Source organism: Camelus dromedarius, chromosome 10 (assembly GCF_036321535.1).
Source record: "Camelus dromedarius isolate mCamDro1 chromosome 10, mCamDro1.pat, whole genome shotgun sequence".
NCBI classification, from domain to species: domain Eukaryota; kingdom Metazoa; phylum Chordata; class Mammalia; order Artiodactyla; family Camelidae; genus Camelus; species Camelus dromedarius.
In genome coordinates this window covers 35,564,960-35,591,012 of record NC_087445.1, presented here as the reverse complement: position 1 = coordinate 35,591,012, position 26,053 = coordinate 35,564,960, and the positions used below count along the sequence as shown (strand labels likewise).

General features: G+C 40.4%; 1 protein-coding gene across 3 annotated transcripts in view; it reads right to left on the bottom strand.

Annotated features, from left to right (window-relative positions):
• Positions 1-26,053, bottom strand: part of PIP5K1B (phosphatidylinositol-4-phosphate 5-kinase type 1 beta) — a 283,518-nt gene that overhangs the window by 77,483 nt on the left and 179,982 nt on the right. For all 3 annotated transcript variants that reach the window (XM_031449831.2, XM_064490259.1, XM_010999784.3), the window contains exons 7-11: positions 25,557-25,856; positions 5,286-5,497; positions 3,377-3,460; positions 3,210-3,258; positions 321-405 (exon numbers count right to left, since the gene is read on the bottom strand). In XM_031449831.2, coding sequence (XP_031305691.1) covers positions 321-405; positions 3,210-3,258; positions 3,377-3,460; positions 5,286-5,497; positions 25,557-25,856 — 730 coding nt within the window. The remainder of the gene's footprint in view (positions 1-320; positions 406-3,209; positions 3,259-3,376; positions 3,461-5,285; positions 5,498-25,556; positions 25,857-26,053) is intronic.

The window sequence follows — 26,053 nt, the reverse complement described above, 5'->3', positions numbered from 1 at the left end:
AGCACAATATCCCAGTCATGTATATATCATCATTTTTATTTGTTGCATATTATTCTGTTATTTGATTGCATTATAATAATTTAACCAATATATTGTAGAGTTGGACATTCAGGCAGTTTATACTTTTTTCTAGCACAAAATAGGACTCTAATGATTATGGCATCAATAATTACCTGACTGGGATATTTAACCATAATTACTAAGTGATTACTGCTTTTGGGAGATAAATGGCCCAAACTCTTCCAATAAAAATCTTGCAAAGATACACACAGTGAAATCAACCAGCAATTGCTAAAAGTAAAAAAAAATAAAAATCTTACCTTGAATTTTCTTGAAAACTCTGGAATTCATAAACTTTAGAAATCTGTCTGCATAAAAGCTTGGTCTATGAACCGAAACAGTGTCCTGAAAAGACAAATCCGGTATCACAGGTTTACTGCTCAGTTTCAAGCTAGAAGAAAGCTCTAGGCAATTGGTTCTCTGTTAGCCAATGCCCTTAACCAGAGGCACGGGTGTCTGGAGCCAGAAAAGAGCAATGCCCCATGTGCTGTGTGCCTAGGAGTTAGGCTGGGGGAGGAGGATCAAGACTTAATCTTGAGTACATACATTCATGGTGAAACAGAGCATTAAGAAGGGCAGGGGAGAGACAGCAAAATACTCTGCTTTATAAACCCAAATAGCTGATCCTTGTTCCATTTGTCCCATAAGGGGCTTTGAAATTCCTTTTTAAAAATACAGGCAACTAGTGTCTCAACTGTCATCTGGAACAAAGACATATCACTTTCAGGCAAGACAAAAACTGGGGACATAACAAGCAGAACAGCTATAATGTAAGAGCGGGATTGAAGGGGAAAAAAAGTGTGCTGGTTTCACTTTCCAAAAGTAAGGTATGTAGACACGAGGAAGATTCCTAGGAGACAAGGCTGACTGATGACCCCTGTTAACGTTGAATTATCTACTAGTTAGATAGAGTTGAATTGAATTAAATTGTTAACTCAATTCTCTCATGCTTGGTAGGAGTCTTTAGGACTGAAGGGGCATTTTATTACAAATCCAGGAAAGGAAATGGATGAAGGGGATAATTCCATGTTTATTCTGTAGTCATTTATTTACTACCCAAGATACGCATTCCTGGAAATAGTAAGTTGCTTATTTAAGTGATCCATTTTGAATCCAGGTTTATGGATTCCAACAGGGAAGCGTCTAAAAATTTACATTTTGAAACTATAAAGTGTCTGCAGTAGGTTCAGAAGAAAAAACACACATGGGACCAGAATCTGGAGACCTGGTTCTGGTGTTGGCTCTAATTCGAAAAAGCTGTGTGATCTTGGGTAAAGACAGTATCTCAGGGCCTCAGTTTTTTCATCTGTGAAATTGGGTGTTGCACGAGGCATAAAGTAATTCTGCAATCAGCGTGTTATGAAGGAACCCTCTTTGGCCAAGTGACAGTGGTCCTCTAGACTATCAGTGATGCTGCAGATGTGGTGGAAAATCTCCCGCTGGTTTGACACACACTCTCCCCAGTATGTCTGCCTGCTCCTGTTGTACGCGGAGAAAAATTCCCAACAAGTATTGTCATTTAGAAATATGTAGGATGCAAGATGATTAAGATTCAACCCCTGACTTCCAAGAGAAGTCAGACTGTGGCTCTCTTTGCCAAGAAGCAGCACTGTTTAAATCAGAGGCACATTTGTAGACAGACACAAATGTCTTAATTATTGCTTACAATCACACAAATACATAATCAGCTCAGAGATTTTCTTAAAAAAAAAAACACCAAAAACAGAAGATACGTCTTAATTAGAAAAAGGTAGGAGCTCCTTAGAAGCATCTGACCATCTGACCAACTGCAGACTACGCCATTCAGATGAGAAATCTCAGGGAACTGAAGCTGTCTCAGAAAACCGAAGAGAATGAAACAGGGGCTGTTTGCTCTCTTTCCCCTCCATGTTCAAGGCACTAGGCAGTTGCTACTTTTCTTAGCTAGAAGGGAAAAAATTAACCTACTATCTTGGTCTCTTTATAAAAAGAATCTTCGATTTGAAAAATCAGTCTAAGTTTAATTCTGAGAAACAACCTTGTTAACCCGTTGTTTAAAAGTGCATTCTGACGAAGGTCACTCCTTCACCTGTGGACAAAATGCAGATTTTTCACACTGAAAGGTTATTACCAGTCTTTCACAGAACAGAGGAAGCGAGTGTTCTTTTCTGAGAAAGAAGAATAGCAACTATAATTTATCTTTTTTCAAAGGAACATGTCTGCTAACGTCTTAAAAATATGTGTGAGCAAATCTGTGACCAATATATTCTTTGGAAGTGTCACTTCAGGTTATTAAGGGAGGGAGGCTGAGGCCATAAATGTTCTGTCAGCAGCAGGAAGTTCAAATCTGACATCCAGATAGGAAGTTGCGTGCATGTGTGCGTGCGTGCGTGTGTGTGTGTGTATGTGTATGTGGACAGAGAGACAGACAGACAAACAGAAAGAGAGGCTGCTTTTTGATAACTGTTTTCTTCAGTCATGCCAATTCTGGGTCCAAAAGACATCCTCATATCAGTCAGCCTTTGTTACATATAAATCCAAAACAACTGAAAAGTTTTCCCTTGCTATGTCCTCATTATGTGTCAGGCACCCATTTGTGTTTAGGAACATTAAAGTGCATGCTTTAATTTAACCTTCACATCAGCCTATGAGATGGGTACTAGGTACTGTTAGTATGCCCCGGCTACAGGAAACCAGACTAAGAGATGTCAAACAAGCCATGTGTCTGGGTCACGTGGCTAGTAAAGTGGTGAACGCAGGGTTCAAAGCCTAGGGCTGTCTACCATCAAAGTCAGGTTCAAACTTCTGTGAAGCTTGGTCCTGGGAAAACTTCAGTTAACCTGTACTACTGGTCTTCCCAGTGCCTATGGAAAGTCTCCTCTTTGTTCTCACCAACTCATAATTGGGCCCCTCAGACTGCACATAAAAACAAGACATCATTTTGTCTTCCTGGTCTCTACCTAGTCACTCAGCTGGATGGCTTCTATTTGAAGGGCTAGTCACATTTCTGTTGTCGTGAGATAAGAACCAATCTGCTAGCCTAAGATTCTGAGTTTATAAAGATCTTGCTTCCTCTCCTCTTCAAGTGACATGGCTTCCTAGACACACTTTGAAGTCTTGAGAAATCAAGAAAAATATCCAGTTTAACAATGAGCATAATAATCACTTACCCCGTCGTAAACAAGAGCTTTCCAGGAATGTTCTAACTTTTTCACTAACCTAAACATAAATGAACAGAAAAAGAAAAAGTGTAAAGTCACTCCCATGTGGTGAATTTTCAGACACTTTCATTGACTAATTTTGAAATAATAAAAGACTAATTTCTCAAATTTCTTACCTATATGATTGCAGGATGTCAATAATGCCCATAAATAAAAGTAGTTTCTCTCCCCTATGGCTTTTTGCTGGAATGCCTCCCATTCTGTGGATAGAGCAAGAGAGAAAGCATTTTATATGAAGAGGAAATTAAAAATCATTTTTAATAAACAGATTGTAAATGAAAATGGGCTATCTTTAAGAATTCTGAACTATCTCTCCCTTCACCATTTTTTTGGGCTTCAGCTAAAGCCTTCCTGGGAATTCAAAATGATGTCCTTCCCACAAAGAAGAATAATACCATAGCTGTCAATTCTGAAGAGCTGGATGGGAAGAATCCAGTTAAAAAGTATTCCTATTTAAAGACCACGAGCAAGAATTTTTAAAGTATTTTAAAATATTGCTCATTAAAAATGAAACACTTCTATATATTCACTGTGAGGTTTTTTTTTTAAGTGAAAGCTGCTACTTTAATTTTCCTTCCTAGAGGAGATCATATTTTTACTGCACTGATATCAGATCCCAATTTCCATTCAATCTTTAAAAAAAATTTTTTTTTGTATTTGCATTTTTTAAATTGAAGTATAGTCAGTTTACAATGTTGTGTCAATTTCTGATGTATAGCATAATGTTTCAGTCATACATATACATACATATATTCTTTTTCATTATAGGTTACTACAAGATACTGAATAGAGTTCTCTGTGCTATACAGCATAAACTTGTTGTTTATCTATTTTATATATAGTAGGTAGTATCTGTAAATCTCAAACTCCCAATTTACCCCTTCCCACCCGCTTTGATCTCTGGTAACCATGAGGTTGTTTTCTGTCTGTGAGCTGTTTCTGTTTTGTAAATAAGTTCATTTTTAGGTGAAGTAAGCCAGAAAGAGAAAGAAAAATACCATATGATATCACTTATATGTGGAATCTTAAAAAAAAGATTTTAAAATAAAATGTAGAACAGCATAAAGAAAAAATATATAAAGAATCCATTCCTAGGATGCAAAGATAACCACTATTAACATTGGGTATAGTTTTCCTGTGTGTGTGTATTTATTAATCCGCAAAAGCCATTATTTATCATGTTTTATAATCTGATTTTTTCAGATTGCTAAATGAGAACATTTTCTCATATTCATTGCTAATGTGTTTTTAATGACTGTGTAGTATTTCACTATACTGATATAGGAAAATTTGTTAAATCAATTAATGGACATTTAGATGGATTTATAGCAAGAATAAAAAAATCTTTAATATGGATGAATATCCTTTATAAAGTGAAATATACCTGTGATTTAGTCATTGTCGGAGACTCTTACAAAGCAGGCACTTACAGTCAAGGAAAATGACTTCTTTCAGTCTCCTTGCTCAGCTAATCCATACATGGGACACAGTCAACCATTTCAATAATTTTCCTTGGTTGTAATTGTTAGTCAATTTGCACTTTATACATGCAAACTAAGCCTATAGCTACTATTACATTTGGTGGAAGAAAGAGACCACATCTGCCAGGGTGTAGGACTAGGACAACAGAATCCTCCTCTGCAGATAAAAAGCTCTAAATTGTGGACATAATTCCTATCATGCATTTGCTTAGATACATGTTTATTCAAAGTATATTCCCTCTTCTGTGGTGGATGTTTTGAATATGCCGTAAATAGGGGTAAAAACATTTTTAGCTATTGTTAAAAAGTAGAGCCATTTGAAAAGAGAAACCATATGGGTGAAAGAATGATAATAATTTGAAAAACAGCCACTCATCTAGTCATCTGTGGATGAATGGAAATGAAGGCTGGGTTAATCCATCTGAGCGCCAGGTAGGAATCTATCACTAAAGAGCCACCACAAAGGAAGCGTGATTGCATTTAGTTACCCAATGACGTGGGCCACCGTGATCAAGAGAGTGTGTGGGCGGATGGCTGCACTTACGTGTCCGGGTTCTCTGCGATGATCCCATCTCCAGATTTCCCTGGACCCTGGATGGATTCCATCGCTGTTGAGTAGAGGACCTTCTGCATCCCAGGACGTTTAGCATCAGGCACATTTTGTGAAGTTTCCTCTTCTTTCTCTTTGAGGGAATGGTCCAAGATGTGGATTCCCAGCAAAAGACTATAGTCCATGATCTTGAAGCTTTCCAGCACCTGAGGAAGAAAAAGAACCAGGAGGCCAGTCACTCAAATGGCTCATAAGTCTCATCTGCACAGAACCAGAGAGCTCTATATATGCAGATATGCAGCTCCAGCTTCTCTCCCAGGTGGTGGCTGATAGAGGAAAAAAATCAAAATAAAAACATTTGAGGTTATTATTAGGTCATGTGCAGTAAGGATTATCCTCATGGCTCCAAGATGATATTTTTATGCAAATCTAGAGTAAGAACATCTTTCCTTAATATTCCATGAATGTTTCCCTAATAGCATTTATTGAATAGTTTCCATGTGCCAGGTACTAAGTGGTTCACTTGGATTCAATCGTCACGGCTCTTGAGCTAGGTACTACTACTGTCTCCATTTTACAGATGAAAACATTGAGACACAGAGAGATAAAGTAACTTGCTCAATATCACAAAAATCATAAGTAGCATTGCTGGGATTCAAACCCAAGTAGGCAACTCCAGCATCCACAGTCTTAAGCACTAGAAGAGAGAAACCAACAATCAATGGTCTCTACAAGCTTGTACCCTCCTCAGCACGGAGACCCAGCTGGAATGGCCTTTTGTTTGGATTCTTTTCTCAAAATTTTCATCTTGCTAGAGTTCAGTGGTCTCCTCTTCAAAGCTTATTTTTTAAAGTTAACATTTGGTTCCCTGTAGCAAATCTTTTTAAAATGTATGGTCTTGACAAAGAATAGGACTTAATGCTTAACTATCCACTCAGCAAACAGTGGGGAAGAGAAGGAATTAAAAGTAGCTGGTTGCAGCCAGACAAAGAAGACAGCAATGTTCTGACATAACAATGAGATACAAGGCAGGCAGTCAACACAGCTTCAGAGCATGGGTGGGTCTTTGATGCTCAGGACCCTTCTTCAACAGAAGAAGGGTATTCAGGAGGAGAAACTGAAAATGCGGTATTTTCCTCTATGATAAAGTCCTTCTCCTAATAGTTTGTCTATGATTCTCCTCCACAACAGATTTTTTTTAATGCCTGGCATTTCTCACACGAAGCTGCTCAGGAAATCTAAATAGCCCAGAAAGTAAGACAAGCCTGTGTGGCAGAATAGCTGTCTCTGAACTGACATGATAATCTGTCGCTGTGCCCTAGTTTGGAGATGGCTTTGATGATCAGAGTCTATAGGTAATTGTTTCACCAGGGTTGACTATGTACCCAGAATTTCTTATGCTTCTTATTCTCCCTCAGCTCAAGTGCCTTTTTTTTACTCACTCACTCTTTCATTCATTTAACTGAAGCATAGTTGGTCCACAATGCTGAGCCAGTTTCTGAGGCACAGCACAGCGACTCAGCCATACACACATATACATCTTCCTCTTCACAGTCCTCCCCACTACAAGCCATTACAAGTACTGACTATAGCTCCCCGTGCCACACAGTAGGACTCTTCATATATAGCAGTCAGCATCTGCACCAACTGCTTTTGATCAGATGTTTATGACATACTGAGAGGGGTGGGGCCGGAGGATTCAAATACCTGTGGCTGCCACGTCCTGGATGCCTCTTAGCAGCAGGCCTAGTGAACTACAGCATACAAGGTCTTTGAAAAATATGGTTATCCCTGGGTCTTATGCATCCCTTCCAGCAATGAGGAAACTTTAAGTGGCTTGGAAGTGGGTATCAATTATTGCAGAGTGCTCCCCCTTCACCTTTCAGAATACTAAGTTGAGTACTTTTGGAAAGGACACAAGCAAGAGCGGGGAGTGAATCTTATTATTTAAGCAGTTTAGGCCATGGAAGTTTCTAAGAGATCAGAGAGTAGCCTGACAGCAATGGGGAACCAGTTCCCCAATCTGGGGAGGAGTGACGCCAGGATGGGTCAGTGGTGAGCCTTTCCTATCATCTTTCCTTCCTCCTCCAGTCTTGTAGCATCAGACCCACCGGCTGGTTCTCCGTGGAGGCACATTAGTGCCCTACCCCTTCAGAAAGCAGCACGGAGCCAGGAAGACAGTAAGGTAGGTTTGTGTCAGGGTTGTCAAGGACCCAGCCTCTTAAAAGAAAACACTCACAGATATTGGATGCTTTCTTCAGACAGAAACACGTGTAGAAGGTTCTTAGCCTTCCTAATTCTCCACCACCCTGACAGCATGGCTTGGGAACAGCGCACCCCCGCACCGAGAGCTTCACCAGCACTGCACAATGACCACCATCTGCAGAAGCCAGCTTTCCTATCCTCATTTGTCAGTGCTGGCGTGTCCCTGCTTAGAGAGACTGCTGGAGAAGGATATGCAGGATACGGAGCAAACACTGCCCCTAGGCAAGTTACGTCACCTCCCTGAGCCTCAGATTCCTCCTCACTAAAATGGTGACAGTAACATTAGCTATTGCGTAGGGTGCTTATGAAAATCAAATATGGTAATGCAGATGAAGTATTTAGAAAAAATCCTGCTACAAAGAAAGTGCTCAATTAATTGCTAGCTACCATCACAGTGATGATGACTCATGGCGACTCACTGCTTACATTCAAGGTGTCAGCCTGAAGTCAACACCCCTGGGGTTACACTTCTCAAAACAAAAATTCATAAAAAGCCAACAGAAATATGACTGCACTTCTAGCCTGCCTACCAGTGCCCTTTTGGCGCATCCCAATTACCTTAAAAGTTCTGGGTTGCTGGTACCCAGTAGCGCTGTTTGGACAGGAAAAGGTTGGCTGACACAGCAAATTCCGGTCAATGGGCTATAAAGTAACAGCCTTGCAATCTGCCTGAGGGAACAGTCCTGTGTTCAAAGGATACAGATCACAGCCTTGTGCCCCGCACAGCCCAAAATGCCCACGGGAAAATGTTCCCTCCAAAGCAGTGACCTGGCTTCAAAAGCAATTTCTAATCAGTCCCTGAGACCATGTTGCAAATGTTCCTAACATGCATCCAGAGTGGTGAAGACTGAAAGGCCCTCCTGGACACCATCATATTTGTTTTATTTTTCTCTGCAAAGCATCCACACATCAATACTGCTTGTGAATAAGCTTTAGACAATAATTTTTAAAAAATAATTTCTTATAAAATTTTTAATGCATTATTTAACCTGAACAGCTTTGTTTGCACTTGCAGTCTCCTTTCTTGCCCAAGGACAGTCCAAAGAGAACATGTGCATTTTATGAGTGATATGAAGTCAGGCTGTGGTCCAATTTTAACTACTGGACAAAGTAAGAAATGATCTCTATGTTTTCAGTGGACAAATATTAGTCTGGGTTTACCTGAAAAATATACAAACCAAAACTCTGAGAATCAACTAAGAAAGAACTACAAATACAGTTTAAACAGTTTATTTTTCTCTGTCCTTTTCCTGGGATCATCAGCATACCTGAAGGGGGCTGGACTGTCCTCAGGAGGACAGGATTCTAGTGAGTGGACAGACAGCAAGTGAAAGCCTTTAAAAAAAAAAAAAGATAAATTCTACTCTTACTGTGTAGAAAGCTGAGCATGACCATTGGATTTGGGGTTAGGGAAAGTCACCATCCATAAAAAAATGTTACGGAAGAAAAAGACAAATATATAGGTATATATGTTAAATCAATTTCCCAAATTTGTGCAATGGCAAGTTTGGGGAACAGATTTTAGTCATGTGCTTTGCAGATCTGCATCCATTAGGAAAAAAACAGTTTTGTATTCATATCTCTCAGCTCCTTAATTAAAGGAATCGATGAGTCTGCCAAAATCTTCATTGTGAGCACTGAGAGGGTGCACCATCCTGCAATATGACAGACGCCAGTCTAGTCACTCAGGCGCACATTTTTTCCCGGTATGTCTGCCTTACCTCACTGCTGCTGGTGGATTCTGTACCTGTGCATTTGCTATGCAAAACACAGCTGCCACGCAAACACAGGTGCGTTTCCACCCAGCGGGGCCAAGACTTGACTCCCTCACTTGTGAAAAAAGCCAAAGCAGGAAGGATTCACAGATGTATGTAAAACTGAAAGAAAGCTGAAATATCACAAGGCTTTTTACTGTCAGAGCCAGATTATTTTTTCTCTTCTTTCTCAAGGACTATTTTAAGTCAGTAATAATGTGGTTAAAAAAAAAAAGTCAACGTCAAAGCAGCTGGTACAATATCCTGTAGACGTGATCAAAACTACCTGTTCCTGAAATAAAGCATATTCTCTAGGCTGTCATGGCTGGCAACTCATCAGGGATGCTCTCATTCACACGTGATTTCTGTAGATTTGGCCCCTTAGGTGGGAGATGCCCTTAGAATGACAGGCATTGCTATATCCTCTTTTCACAGCCAAAGGACATAGAGTGGCTGGTCCTCTTCCTTTTCCATCCTCTGTACCATAGTCCTTAGCCACTGCACCCTGTCCCTCTGCTAAAAGGAGTCCAAGTGGCTGCTTGGTGGTGAAGACTCCATGCTCTGGGGCCAGGTGACCTGGTTTGACTCGTCGCTCCCGCACTGGTTTGAACTGGAGCAGAATATGTATGTAATCTTTCTGGGCCTGGCATTCTCATCTGTAAAACAGAGATAATAGGGACACCTACCTCACAGAGTATGTGTGAAGACTAAGGTAATCCCTGTCAAGTCTTAGGACAGTCACTGGCATACAGAAGGCACCCAATAAATGCTAGTTCTTCTTGTCCCTGTTCTCCTCCACCTGTGGAATCCACCACTGCTGACCACCCCCACTGGAATCTCCATCCATCCTCTCTCCTCACCTTCTCTTGGTTCTTTGCCTTCCTATTTGTTTTTCCCGGCCTTGTCTTCTACGCCCTAAAGATATCCACCAGAGTTTTCTCTTCAACTCTTCTATTTCTTGACTTTTTGGTAGTGATTCATTTACTCTTTTTGTTTGGGGGGAAAAAAGTTGAAAGTCTAGTCTGTGCTAGGCACCATGGAAGTTGCCAGATTGTCAGGGGTCAGAAAAACAGACAATTATACCATTCTCAAAATTACACAAGCACCACAGATTGGAATAAGGTCTGGAAAGAAAAATCAGGATGCTGTGGACATACCCCACACAAGGGGGAGCTACTTTTGACTGGGGAGTGGGTATCAATAGTGCAGGTGAGATATAAGGGTACCTGAATGAGGTGGAGCTCCAGGGAGATGCCAATAGATAACTTTTAGGGTAGATTCCAGCTATCATCTCTCTATAGACCATTCTGAAAATGTTTCCTTTAGTCAGAATTCACTCCTAAGCACCAGCCCTGTGTTTCCCATGCTTGTCTAGACATTTAAATTACTGCGCACTGTCTTGCTGCAACCCCAGACTCTTATCTCTCCCAAAGCAGTTCTTTCTCACTTTTCTCTTTTATCTGAAATCATTCTAATGTGGATTTCGGACTCCATGACTCCTTTTCTCTTCATAAGTGCCCAATCCTGTGGCTTCTATAATCAAAAAGATCCTCCTTGCCAATGCTTTGAGTTCAACTACACTTTTTTTTTCCCTTTCTGATCCATTTCCGACACCCTCGCTTGACCAGGTCACATCATACTCCTCCTCAAAGGCTGCAGTCTCTCATCACTGCTCAGGTGACTCTGAAGGTCATTGTGACTATGGCCCCAGCCAACAACTCTCTGTTATTTAATAGTCTAGAGACACCTCTTAAGCTAGTCAAACTGAAATCCCTTATCTACCCCTAAATGTACCCTGAAGACACAAGACAAACAACTCACGCTGTTTCATGGAAGGTCCTTACTTCAAATCCTACTGGCTTTTCAAGGCCTAGCTCAACTCTCCCCTCCAAGAAGACTATACTCATGATACCCACAAATATTAAGAACCGATCTCCCCTCTGAAAACCCGAGCACATGATCAGTGCCCTTCTATGGAATAAAATTTGACCCTAGGTTGATCTCTGTTTTTCCTATTGTACAGAAGACAACTCTGCTCACCAAAGGCTTGTTTTACCTAGCGCTCTCTGCTGCGCACTCTAACCACAGCAGAAACATGCATTTGTTATACTGCTTTCCATACGGATAAGCAAGTGAAAACCAAAACATTCAGCAGCAAAGAATGTATAGCATGACGTCCTGTATCTCAAATATAAGAATTTAGATATTGTGCTTCATGATTATAATGCTTGTGAAAAATGTTTAGCACTAAAAGCATTTACTGTGCTTATAAGCTCTAGGTTGTCAGAAAAAATAAAGATAATAGTCTACGGTATTTTCAAGCCTTCCCACACCAGAGGTATTTATATGCATGTGTCTAGGACAAAAATCAAGCTGTTACTTAGAGACTCTTTCGGGCACACAACTAAATGGCAGATGAAAGACAAGCTTGTTCGCTATAAACTAGGCTGAGCGTGGAATCTGGTAAGAAGATCACATTTCTTTTTAAGAGGTCTTTATGAAAAGAGCATGTTACAGGCTGGGTCAACTTCAAAGACCCTTTAACCATCCAAGAGTGCCTGGTGCTGAGTTTAAGATGGAGGCTTTGTTATGAAACACACCTCGGGGCTTCCTTAGCTTTCCTACCCTCCGTTTTTCTGCTTTTCAAATCTGTAAGGAATGCAAAGTTAAGCTGGCGTAAGACTGAGAGAGAATAATCATCAGATGGGTCCAAACAACTGTTGAAAACAGCCTCACTTAAAAACTGGCACCCAGTATTAGAGGATATTAAGAGCGGCAATTCAAGTAATCTGTTGATATCTTATGCAAAATGGAGACAAATGGTGATTCTAGGAGGAAAGAGATGCTCTTTGATCAGATCTTAAGCAAGCAAGGTTTCTAATAATTTCCCATGTCACAGGGGTTCTTACGGAAATTACTCTATTCATTATTTTATTGAGCAACTATTATGTGCTAGGCACCTTCTTGTTTGGAAATCCTTTGAGCATTCTAGTTAATGTGTGATAAACCAAGAACATCACCATTTTACAACCTGTAATGAATTAACGGATCTAGTCAGTGGTCCTTGACACTGCTAATATCACAGAAAGAAAGGCATTCTGACACTGTGTGCCTGAGGATGGGAGGAGAGAAAACCAAAAATAAAATCAAAGCTAAATTTGACCAAACCTCTAGATCCAACAATCAATCTACAGGAAAAATAGGGGAGAGAGGCTCATATTAAAGGATATTATGGGGATGTAATCAGCCAAATCTGGACAATGGAACAAACAAATCAATTCCATCAACAAATATCCACAATGAAAAAATAAATGACCAAGGGGAGGGGGCTCAGTTAACAAAGAGACCTTATTTAAATTCTTATCCAAATTATAAAAAAGGTTCTTTTTTTTCTGAAACAACTAGAAATCTGAACACTGACTAGTAAGAATTACGAATTCTGTAAAAATATGATTAAGAGATTCTAGTTATTTTTTTAAAAAAGGAGTCCTTCAGTTTTAGGGATTCTAACACGTTTGAGCAAAATGACGTGAGCTTAGGATGTGCTTCAAATTCTATGAGGAGGCGGGCAGTGGGGTGAAACACTACTGGCAACGAGCTGAAAACTGCTGAAGCTGAGTGCAGAGTATATGGGGGTTCATTATAATATTCTGTCCACTTCTGTATATGTTTGAATTTTTCAGAAAATAAAGTTTGATATATTGCTTTGAAATGCTTATATGAAAAAGCATTTATACACCTGTTTAGAGTTAACTTAGGACTATCTCCACTGATGACAGGCTAGAAATGGCACAGATACAAATAAAAATTAAACTAAAACGGTTAAAGCAGGAAAGCTGCTATGCTCTATACTCATCTCACCTGATCATTCTTTGTTGGCAGATCTAATAACCACATTAATAAAATGTAGAGCTGATAGGAAGGCGTATTAAGGGCCTTGAGTAATTCTTCCAACTAGTCTAGTCTAGTCACTGAATAAAGAGTAAATGATGGGCAAAAATATTTGTGTTAATTCAATGACACAAGACAATTCAAAACAGCATCCTGAAGATTTGAGGCAAACAGACATTTCTGAACCCATTGGCTTAGGATGAAATGAATCCAAGGGTCTGCCATTCCTCCCAAAGTTGGCTCCCTGGAGAACAGCTCCAGAATTACCTGCATGTGCAAGTCCAGTTAAAGCTGAATGCTGCCTTTTAAATTCAATTTAATTTCCTCAACAAGGCTCAGAGTGTTCTTTGCTAATATAATAAAGAGAAAAAACAGGCTGTGACAAGCCATACAATCTTGGCTTGTAAAGAAGACTGAGATAAATACTCAACCCCTAGCCTAGTCATGGCAATAATGTCCTTCCCCCCGTGTCTAAAGCAGTGATTTAGAATTCCAGGCTGTGCTTGATTAACCTGAACCAAGGCTTTTTTTTTGCTCACTTAAAAAGTTTAAAAGTAACAGAAGTATACCTGACAGACAGTACAGACAGTCATCTAGTATTTTAAAAGCTCTATCTATCCATCTATGGATATATAAATATACATATAAGTGAATAGTATATATTTATCAGCTTCTATGTTAGATGAGCTTTGGATCTTTTTCTTTATAGACACTGTTTGTACACATTAATGTCTTAATAAATTATTTTGTAAAAACACTCAAAAGTAATGTATTAAAATTGTCAAGTACACCCCATATATCTTCTAGTGGGCAGCCCACAAGTGATTTGCCTCACTGTGGCTTAACTGGTGGGACAGCTGAAAGCCTGGGGGCTAACGGGCTGTCCAGTGAGACTTAGAGGCCATGTTTCCACATCCACTTCAGTGTATGAGGTGAAATTCCTGAATCCTCATCACTGTCTACTACAGTCCAACCCTCATGGTGAACTCCCTCGCTGGGTCTTTACCCAGGAATTCCTCCTCCCTCCCCCTTCACTTGCCCTCCCCTCTTCACTTTAACGAACAAAGAGAGGGAAGAAGAATCAGAGAATCTGTTCACAATAAATAAGACCTCAAAATTTTGGCCTTAAGGTTTAAACTCTAGGCTTCTTTGAGGCAAGGGCCATATCCTCCTCATTCTTATACCTCCCACAGACTTAGCACAGAACCTTTTGCAAAGTAAGAATTCAAAACTATTTGCTGAATACCATGTAACTAATTGGGTAGGAAGGTAAGGTAGAATTTGTCAAATGAGATTCCTGTGGTGCTCTGAAGCCAGAGAAATCAAGCCAAACCATGTTCTGAGATCATAAAAGGTTCCACAGGGCAGGAAGAATCTTAGGTCTGGGAAGGTCACCATTTGTACTGAAACAATTTACGAAGAACAGTAAGTACCTACCCGTGGAGTATGTTTTTAATAAGTGACAGAAAACCCAAGTTGTGGGAGGTATCACTAGAAATGAATTCTTTGGGGACTTAAAGGTATTTTAATTTATTTAAGAAACAATTACATATGTACCTACATGGTCAAAATTAAAGTATAGGAGTGGAAAAGAGGGTCAATTTACACCAGTCCTGAGAGAAAGTTCAACTTTGAATAAGAGGAATATTTAAATTGAGAGGTGAATGCTTAAACCCGAAGAGACTGAAATATTATTAATTGATAAGTTCAAGACTGGGGATGTGGATTACTGAGCAAGAGTAGTCATGGGGAATTAAGAGACTCTGTTTTCCCTATATATCTCAGGGTAGAGAAAATAAATTTGCAGCTCGGAGTGACAGTTCTCTCTGCTCCCGGAGCATCAGGTTTCAGATGTAGTTTCTGAAATTGCTAATAATCTAGAAAAAAGTGGTACAGCTCTTTCATAAAGAGAATATCAGAGGATGACGAATCTCCACTTTCAGAGAACGCCCATCACCATCTGAAGCCAGATTACCACGTGTTTGTGAAAGCACAGCAGACACTGAACTGGCATCTAGAATGGCTGGCCTTTGGAACAGCTGGAGTTGGCCAAATACGGGCAAAGTTTACAAACGAGGTCTTTGTGTGGCGATGTGAAGAGAGGAAGTCAAGGAGATGGGGACTCAGCCAGGCTCACTTTCAGGCTGGATGAGGATATTTTAAATAAACATTAGGTTTTAATTTCCTGGCATCCCAAAAGCTGTGGACAGCTGACATATCTAGTGGTCTATGTATCCTTTTTAAAATACTTTTTCCAAGTATACATGTGGAGAAGTGCACAGATACATCCCTTTTTTAAAAATAAAAAGTTGAAGTTTAATACATAAATTCATTAATAACAGTTTGTCCTTGGCCATTTCACTCTCATGGGGGGTGGCAGAAGTTCTTTCATGCAAATTTTCTACCTCATCATATAGAAGTGCAGAATTTTGAAGAACAAAAGTGAGGAGAGAAAGTTATACTTGTTGGATCAAAATACTAAATTTAAAAATGTCTTTGAGGGGGGAAGGGATAGTTCAGTGGTAGAGCATATGCTTAGCATGCATGAGGTCCTGGGTTCAATACCCAGTACCACCATTAAAAAAAAAAAGTAAAAATAAAAATTCTTTGAAGGAAGAACACTGGTGACATCAAAGGGACACTGACTTGCAGGAGAGGGGAGGCAAACAAAAAGTCTGGCTGATGAGGAGCCATGGATGTCAGCCAAAGCCTCTCAGAAGCCAGTATGTGCTGATCTTTTTGGAAAGAACTAGAACCAGAGTGTGGCCCAAAAAGTACGTTGCCTTTCACCAGGCAGTCATGCGGCCCTGTTTCTACAGAACCTGGTACTTAGTAAACATGCACTGAGTGCTGAATGACTAAAATAAAGCCCTACAAAAATCAAACTGATTTCCCCCTTTAAAAGTGTTTCCACAAGGCGTATTTCTGAACCATTTTCTAAACTATGTAACATTTTTCCAGACCCTGGGAACTCTCACATGCTTCTTAAGTCTCTATGGCTTAGTCTCTCACCTGATTTCAGAATTTTCTCCTAAGCTATGGAGTCTCAACTCCATTTTGTAAGTTGCCAGGGTCCGCGATTCCTGTCTCCCTCGGCCTGGGCATTTACAACCCTGCTCTACTTCACACGGTCATCTGTGTGACAGACACTGCCATCCATAACCGATGCACCCTGGCCAAACTCAGAGCCTTCCAGATACGTCTTCAAAGCCAGGGGTCCGCTGTCATGTCTCCCTGCGGCTACTTCCCTTTCCTGCTGGAGCTCTCCGCTCTGCTCTGCTTTCCCAGGACTTCCCCTGGGGAGGACGATCTGGCCGTGGGGACACTTCCTTCCCTTTGCTCCCTCCCCTCAGCTACTGTCAGTCCTTCCATTTGGGAACCACAATGACCTCACCTCTAGACCTCGGGTCAGCCACAATGTCAAAGACAGGTAGGTTCTTTTCACACAAAAGCAGAAAACCCTCACATACTATTTCTATTTCATAAGGCCAAAGCCGTAGCTTCTATTCAGTGAGGTTATTATATATTTATATGTGACAAGTTACTTCAAATTAAAGCTAGCTAGACATGTAACCACAACCTCAGGAAATACGTGAGTTCTCTAATCTTTAGGTAATCTTTATTTTAGGAAGAAAAAGAAAAAGGAGTTTACTTTTTAGGGTCAAGGAAGATATTTTCAGGTTCTCATTTCCATTCTTTCCTGTAGAAATTTTTATAATATTCATAAAATCCATTTGGTTTGAAGTGAGGGTTAAAAAAACACAACTTGTCAGTTTTTGAAGGCTTGATAATCCTTCAATTTCTGTAGTCAATGAGAATTCTCAAGAGCTGCTCACACAGGACTCAACGGTACACATCCAGTCCCTGATCCCCCTCTCCCCAAAATCTGAAAAACAATCAACTCCACTGTCACCAGAGCATTTCGCAGAAAGAAGTTTTGCTTTAAGTTAATAGGATTTCATGCGCACACATGTTGGTAACAGTTGGCAAATGTCAACAGGCTTGATTATGCTTTTCATTAAACTTTCAAAATTAAATGTCTGAATTACTAATTTTACTTTGTGTTCCTCAGTCACTTGGCACTATTTTCCTCTCTTCCTCGTTCCCTGAAGTAGGTTGTGAGATTTCATTTACTCAATGCCTTCTCCAAACCAAGTTCTTGGCTTTGATGGAGCCCTTTCCTAACCCCTACAGCATCTTTTCCACCAGCTCTGTGTCAGAGCTCGAAAACCTGGCCAGCAGGCACTTCAGCCCATCCTGAAGCATCCATCTATGTTATAACTTAACACTTTTTGTTTCCGCAGACTTTCTTCCATAACACTTACAAGCCCCTTAAGGAGAGCGTGTAGATGAGAGAACCTGGGTTTTGGAGTCAGAGAGACCTGGGTGTAATCCTGGGTCTAGTACTGTCAGCTCTGTGGACCAAAGGAAGCTTAACCTCTGCTGAGTCTCCACCTCATCTGTCAAAATGGAATCACAGCACTCACTCCACAGGGCTGCTGTGAGGATTAATGAGACAATCTATGTGCAATGTCCAGCACTGCCTGGCTCAGAGCATGTCCACAATAAATGTTAATGGAACCAACCTATGGAAGAAATGAACCTCGCAAATGGTGTCCTTACTGCCCACAAAATCATGTACTAAGTACTACATTGTGTGTATGCATTTCATGTAGAATGTGTTTTAAATGTTAAGCGACTTTGGTATCTATCTGTTGTATCTAAGATAGAATCCTCCCTTCACCCCAAACAGGAATAGCTATGTTTCGAAATACTGAGAATTACCTGTCTGGCTCAAACTGAGGTATCCCTTACTGGGTAGAAAGTCAGGCATGAACAACACAGCAAGAATAGTTTGATTTTTACAGCTGCCCTAAAACCCTCTTGTGTGGATCATCTTGTCTCTTTAGTTACTGCTGGCATCACCCACATGCCTTGGAGCTGAACAGCACCAACTGCCAAAGCTGGACAAACGTCAGCCCCTTTCCAGAGCTGGTGAAAGCTGTGTTGTACACGGAGTCTTAAATGGGGACACTGGTCACCACCTAAATAAATACCTGAGTAGACTGAGAGGTCAACACAGTTGCAATTGACTAATTTACTGGTCATTACAGACGGTGGCCAAATAAGCAATACAAATGTACTTCTAACAATTATCCACCAATTAACAACGTTGATATGATGACTTACTCTGGCTCTATTTCATGGGCAGACTATTATCAAAGCTTGTTCTTATTATGTTTATTGATTAGGTAAGATTTATCAGTTCAAAAATGCTGTTGTTATCTCTTAGGCTTCATCAAAAGATTAACACTGAGACAACTGCTAGTCTGTTAAGTGACTGCAAGGGAAGGAAAATGAAATCTTACAGTTTCCGTTCTCCTAGAGAGCAGATTTTAGTAGGTAAACATAAAATGGTTACCCACATAATTAACAATACAGTGTAGAGATACCAGTGTCTAAAGAACAGAGTTAGATGCAGTGCTACGAGCACTTAAAGTCTCACAGAAATGCTTACTATGAGTGCTGAAGTCCTGTACTCAGGTCTTAGGAATCTTTGGCAACTGCATGAAGTCCCACAGATGCAGGATCAGCCATTAGACTTACCTGTAAGTTCTTCTGTTTCATTTTCTATACACACTTTCCTATACGCCCAAACTAGTTCTTTATTGGATTTATCTTTTGCTTTGCCCGAGTATATACTCAAATAATTTTTTAACAAGAGACTTAAACACACACCTATCAGAATGGCTAAAAGTAAATGTAGTGACAACAGCAAATGCTGGTGAGGATGAAAAGAAACGAGATCACTCACACACTGCTGGTGGGGATGTGAAACAGTACAGCCACTCTGGAAAAGAGTACAGCGGTTTCTTCCTAAGCTACACATGTGCTTAGCACACAACACAGAGGCTGCACTGGAGTGTTCATACCAGAGAAGTGAAAACATGGTTATGCAAAACCCTGTGTGCAGTATTCACAGCAGCTTTATTTGTCACAGCCCAACACTAGAGAAAACCCACATGTTGTTCAGCGGGTGAATGACAGCACTGCGGTACATCCAGACCTGGAAACAGAACTCAGCAGTAAGAAGGGGCAAACTACTGACACAGAGAATAACTTGGATGGATCATGAGGGTACAACGCTGAGTGAAAAAAAAGCCAACCTCCGAGGTTACACACCATGTGATTCCATGTGTTCTTGAAATAGCAAAAGTACAGAGATGGAAAACAGACTGGTGGCTGCAGGGGACTGGGGAGGGGTGGGAAGGCAGGGAGGTGGCTGTGTCCACATACGGAAGGGGAGCGGGAGGGACCTTTGTGAAGGCCCTATTTTATACTTGACTGTGGTGGTTACATAAACCTACATATGCATTAAATTGCATACAACTATATACATACATACCCACGCACACACACAAATGAGTGCATGTAAAACTGATGAAATCTGAAAAGTATCACGGGACTGTACCAATGTCAATTTCCTAGTTGCAATATTGTACCAGGGTTATGTCTGATGCTATCACTGGGAAAACTAGGTGAAGAATATGTGAGATCTCTCTGTATTTTTCCTTCCAACGACAAGCATGTAAACCTACAATTATTTTAAAATAAATTTTGTATTAAAGATTCACAGGTAGGAAACTTTTAAAAATTCCTCACATACATGACAACGCCTTTATTTCTATTCTCACAAGGAAACCTGCCGTGGCTAGGCATTGACATCTATGTCTCTCAGACCAGAGCACTGTTTCTCAGGAGCTTTATGATTCTTTTCAGCTCAAACAATCTGACTCCGTAAGTTGATCTTATTTATTTGTTCACCAACTTTAACTTTGCTTTATGCTGATATTAAAATGTTATCAAAATAACTATTAAGAGAGAGCAAAACTCATAAGGTAATTCAAAAACAATGGAGTAAATAAAATATATTATGGGATTAGACTGTAAAACAATTTTAAAAACAGTGCATTTATGTTTATCTTTTTTTGGTAAGTAATCTTCCAAGGTCTGGAAAAGACATGTGGAGTCAATGGTATCTCTGTCCCTATCTCACGTGTTAGCCAAAGTCTAAAAACAAAATCCAATTCCTTACTGAGAAAGGAAACAGCTTAAATACAAGTACTGTACATCTTTTTTCTATTAGGTCTATAGCATTTTTTCCTCCCTTAAAGATGATGGAAGACAATCAGTATGTATAAAAAAGAAAAGATTGTGTCTAAACTAAATGCCAAAAAAATTAATGCTAAACAAAATGACAGCTGTGGGGTAAGCACTAGCCATAATGCTAAATTATTATAGAAAATAATCCACATTGTAACCCATACAAACACACCCACAGCTAAAGAAGAATCTGCTCAAGTTTAGAGCCTGTCATACACTGTAAGAGAGAAATCCCAGTTTGTACATCAAAAAGTCTCAGTATTCTTAAGACTCGTTTCATTAATATTTCATTAATATTAATACTTATGGTGACAGATGTTTGTGTGAAAAAAGAAAATTGGTTCCACTCTACATAAAAATTAGTAACTTTGCTGTTCTACAAAAAACAATAATAAATGTAAAATAAGTCATTTGTGTCATTAATTATCAAGACTGATCTGACTCCCACTTGAAGGAGTAACAACTATTTGAATTGCACACACAAGTTCTCACTAATATACTTTGTATCTGTGTCATTTCCCCAGAGTTATCAATAAATAGAGGATATAATAATTGATCAAATTAATTAAATGATATGAGACTAATTTTCAGATTTTTCATGAATAAGTTGTCAGAGAAGAAATAGTTATAGCAAATTAAAAATGAATACAAAATAGTTCCTAATTATCCTTCCAAAATTAATTGAAATTCATATATTTCAATTCAATTTTAATTTCATAATCTTGTACTATGCATTGAGTGCACACAGTAAGCCAGGTACGCAGCTGCAGAGAAGTATAAGGAATGAGCTTTGGCCTTTGAGATATTTACAGTCTAGCTAGGGAGACAGTACACCCACCTAAAGCAGACAGGGTTCAGCACTGAATAAAATAAAGTCTAATGACTATTTACAGTATTGTTTCTATGGGAAAATAATTAAAAGATAAAAATACTTCTGTTACACAAATGATTTTTAACACAGGGACAGTCAGTGCAGTTTTTAAAAAACTCCCAAGTGATTCAAAACGGAGATCATCTGCTTTATTAAATTCTCAGTGCCATCTCTGGCAGGCGTTGCAGTGAAACTGGATACTTCTTCCAAAATAGGCAGAACTTAAAAAACAATTAGATACGCAAAAGTCACCAGAGATAAGATTTTTTTGGAAGTATACCCAAACAGTTTATTCCTTTGTTTAAATACGTATTTCAATGAACAGTTACTAAGTTCAAACTAAGCACCAGGCACTGAAGATAAAGACAGATTAAGGTTTGATTCTCAGGCTCAGGATCTACATGTGAATAAATAAAATAGTGTGCTCAATCTCACAAAAGAGGTTAACCCTGGAGGCTTGGGGAACCACAGCATGGTGGTCTTGTGGGCAGTGATGCCTACATAGTCCTAAGATGAGTAGGTACGGGCCAGGTGAAGGAGACAGGGGAAGAATGGTCCAGCTAAGTGAGAGATGCACAAAAAGACTAAAACCTTTAGAGAATGTGTCCAGGAAATCAGAATGACTGGGGTGGGGATGCTCTGGGGAGAAGGGAGAGAGAAGGCTGAAAAAAAAAAAAATGCTAAAGGAACATCAGGGACCAGATCAGGAAGGATCTCAATGCTCCAAGCTAGGAAGTATGCATGGGCTTTGCCCCAAAGGCAGCGGGGACCTCAGCTAGAGGATCTTAAGGAGCTGGTGGTCTTCTGATCTGAGGATCACTATGGCAGCAGCATGGGGAATATGCTGGAAGGCAATGATGGTGAAAACCAGTAAAGAGGCTACTGCAAAACTCCAAGTGATGAAGCTTCAGGGTCTCAATAAAGGCAGTGGCTGAGCACCTGGAGAGGAGGGAAGTAGTCTGTGGGGAGCAGGGTAAGATGTACACAGGTCAAGCTAGGTCAGTGAGTCATGCAGATGTCTTCTGGCCAGCGGTCATACAAGGGAAATAGAGCCCTCTGGTCTGAGATCTCAAGCCAAAATGTGAAAGTGGTGGGGGCAGGAAGCAGGAGGAAGTCAGCAAGAGGCTAGGAGGCTTATCGTCCGTATCTGGGAACAAGAGAAGCTGGGGTCCAAAGGTTGGGATTCTTGGATTTGCCACTTTTAAGCCCTTAAGAGGACCTGGTATCACAAGGAAGGGTCTTTGACATTTTTTGGTGCCTGACTGAGTTTTTCTCCTACCTCATCTCACATGCCCCATAACTATTAACTATCACAACACCAAACAACTCTAGTTCTCGGAACACGACATGCCATTTCATGCTTAGCTTATGTTATTCTCTCTTCCCTGAAGTATGCTCTACTTCTTTGCCCACCTGGAGAACTCTTCTCCTTCCTTAAAATCAAGCTATGCTGTTACCTATCCCACTCTCCATGATGCCTTAGAATATTACCATGGCACTTAATATGCTGAATGGTGACTGATTAAAAATGGAGGCCATTCACCTCCATTTGATTTTTGCTGATACACTGCAGGCCTGCAATACATATCTGATAAATGAGAGCGAGGATGTATCCTGATATGGGTCTAGTTCACCTTTCTCTGGCTGGGCTGCTGACACAGTAATGCAGTCTCCTGCCTGATTTGTTTCTAGAGCCTTAGCAGTACTGCCTCACTTAGAGGAATGTTAACAGCAGAGATTCCCATTTGTTCAGTGCTGGTACCAGCACAAGGGTGACCTCACATCCTCCCCGGATCGCCACAGCGCCTCATCCGGCGCTAAAGCTCAGTGCTGCAAAGTGAGGGAGATGTCAGGGCAAGAGATACTGTCAGCAGTGCCAACTATACATTCTATTCCAGCCATCCAGAGCGTGGGCCCTTCAGAGGATGACCTGAAGAGAGAGAGAGAGATGAGTTTGCCTGATTCTAGGATGGGGGGTCCTCAGCCTGGGGTAGGGTCAGTGGGGGGATGATGGGCCCTAAGGGATTCATGAACTGGCATGTGGACAGGCATTTTTTTGGGGAGACAGTTCTCAGCTTTCATCAGTTTTGCAAAGAGGTCCATGACTACTAAATCTTAAAATCTCCCATCCTAGAAATGTACTTTCCTCGAGGCAGCTCTGCTCTGAGAATCAGCTGCTGACTCCAGATCACAGAGACCTTGGTCAGGGTCAAAGCAAATCACAGAAGGGACCCAGGTTCCCCCACAGCTTGGCACGTACACGCTCCACTACCACTCCAAAAAAAAGCTTTTTTGAAGACAAATGCGTGCAATTTAAGGAAGCTTCATGATCTCTGTCTTGCACAAGTTCAAATGCAATGAAAGAGAGGGAGTTAGCCTTAGGATATGTTTACACTGATCTTTATGCTCCTTAGAATAACAAATCACCAAAAAATAAAAAATAAAAAGGCAAATCTCCAGGGTCTCATGCTTGATGAAGAATCATGTTTGAACTCGTTCTATCAGTAGTGGGCTCAGAAAACTAATAAACAGACAAATCCTGTGAAATGGCTTTTTACATTTGACTTTTCCTTTTTTTCTGGGAGAGAAGCCTGTGGTTTTAGAAGACAGCTGAAAAGAGGCTTTCCGTATTAAAGAGGAAAGAAACGTGCACACGCACAGGAAGAGAAAGCAAATCTAAAACCGTACTAAACTCTGGGGAATTGAGAGTCACTTTTCACCCACATCCTGCAGGGCTAGAGAAGTACAGGAAAAGGTTTCTACTAAGATGTGTGTGTGTGTGTGTGTGTTTTGTTTTCCCCTTTTTTAAAAAAAACATGAATCACTCATATGCACCCAGATAATCCGAACAGCTCAGCTGGACATTTTTCTGTTTGTTTTGTTCCCACTGGTCTTCCCATGACTTCTGAAAAGATAGTTTTAAAAAAAAAATCCTTACAGTGAATGTTTAAATTTCAACTGTTAAGAGCACATGCTTTGTACGCAAAAACGTGTGGGCTCTGCCGCTGACTTGCTAGGTAAAGCTGGGTAGGTTTCTCAACCTTTTTAAGAACTGAATTATTTACCAATTAAAATGGAAGTATGAATGGTACTGACTTCAAATGGTTGCTAAGATAATTAAGTAAAATAACGCATTAAAACATTTAGGCTAGCTTGGCACACTCGAAGCATTCAATAAAAGCTCAAGAATAGGAACTGGGCAGTAAATCCTGTACCGAAGAGACCAACAGTTCCAGGGACCCACCGTTGTGTGTTATCACACGTGTCCTAACATGTAGAAAGAAAATACCCAGAAACAGCAGGGCTGTGTTTCTCAGTGAGGATTCCCCAGTTTACATACTACACGGTGCAGTCAGACTGCCTTCTTCATCTTCAGGTGAGAGCTCGAGTCTGGCTGAGAAGGGGCTCTCCCTCCCCTGGTTACCTGTCCAGGTCCACAGAAGCCCAGGAAGCCACAGCCTGGAAGGTACATCCTGCGGCTCCTACCCTCTCCTCCAGAAAGCCCTGGTCATGCCTGGACCCAACCCTGCACTAGCACGCCTTCTGCCCATCTCCAGTATGCCCGACTCAGCTGAGAACTGGATGGTTCTCCTAAGTTCGTCTGTGTCAGGAAATAGCACTCCGGAGAATTTGTTAATCAAATGATTATCATCCTTCAGAATCCAGACTGCATTTTCATCATTTTCTCCAAAAGGACTTTTACCTACTTTCTGTAAACTTACCATGTCAGAAAAATCTATCCTCGACTTTGTTTTTTTTTTCCTTCAGGACTGCAGGCTGGGGGACCTTTGAATTGTGAATCCCTCCTCCTTTTGACATTTGCTCTGGCTACGTTTGCATGGAACAGTCTTTGCTTATACTGTCAAGCCTCATTCCCGATCTTATTCAGATTGCATAAAACAATTTCAGCAAATGGGTCTGCCCCGTGGTTCTGCATCCACACTGGATTTCCAGGGATCCACTTATCAATCCCACCAATGCATTTTCTCTAAGCTTCTCTTACTTACTACTGTGTTAAACCTAAACTTCTTTCCCCTCCAAGTTTAACTACCTTTCCCACAGGGGAGGATGAAAAGAAAAAAAAAATTTTTTTGTTTCAATTGACCAAAGAAAGCTGACTGAGCTTATTAGTAAAATCAACAGACTCCAGACAATTCCCTTATCATCTCCCAGTTCTTTCAACAACAGGGAACTATGGACCAGCACCAGGATTGGGAATGATGGGATTCCATGTGTTGGCTTTTGGACATTCCCTACCTATAAAGGTATATCAGCACAGATGACTTTTCAAAGGAAATCAGAGCAATGACATTTCCTTACCCGGCAGTCTCTCTGAAGCGTTTTCATGAGTGCATTGTATGTTTCTGTATCAAAATACAACCCTTCATGCATGTCTTGCAGGAAATCTAAGTCCTTAAATGTGGGGTTGGATTTCTCTCTCTCTTTTCGGGATGCTCTTCGCTTATAGGTCGAGCCTTTCAAGTCATATGTAAAGTGCATTCGCATGGCGCGTGGTAAGACGTTGTTCATCACCACAATCCTGATGTTAATGCCCCCCGACTGCATGCAATACAGTCCATAAAATTTTGGCAAAAGAGTCCTTGGATTCTGGTTTAAATTCTAAAAAGAAAAAGGAAAAAAATGTTTAAAATCTACTTTTACAAAATAATGCTCCACTAAATGTGTTTTCATTTAGTATAATTAAAAATGGAATGTGATTATCTTTGAGAATGGCCATTGTTAAAATTGTTGTTGTTCCTAATCTAGTTCTTAAGTCAGCTTACTGGAACAGCAACTTGATCATTCAGAACTCAGGG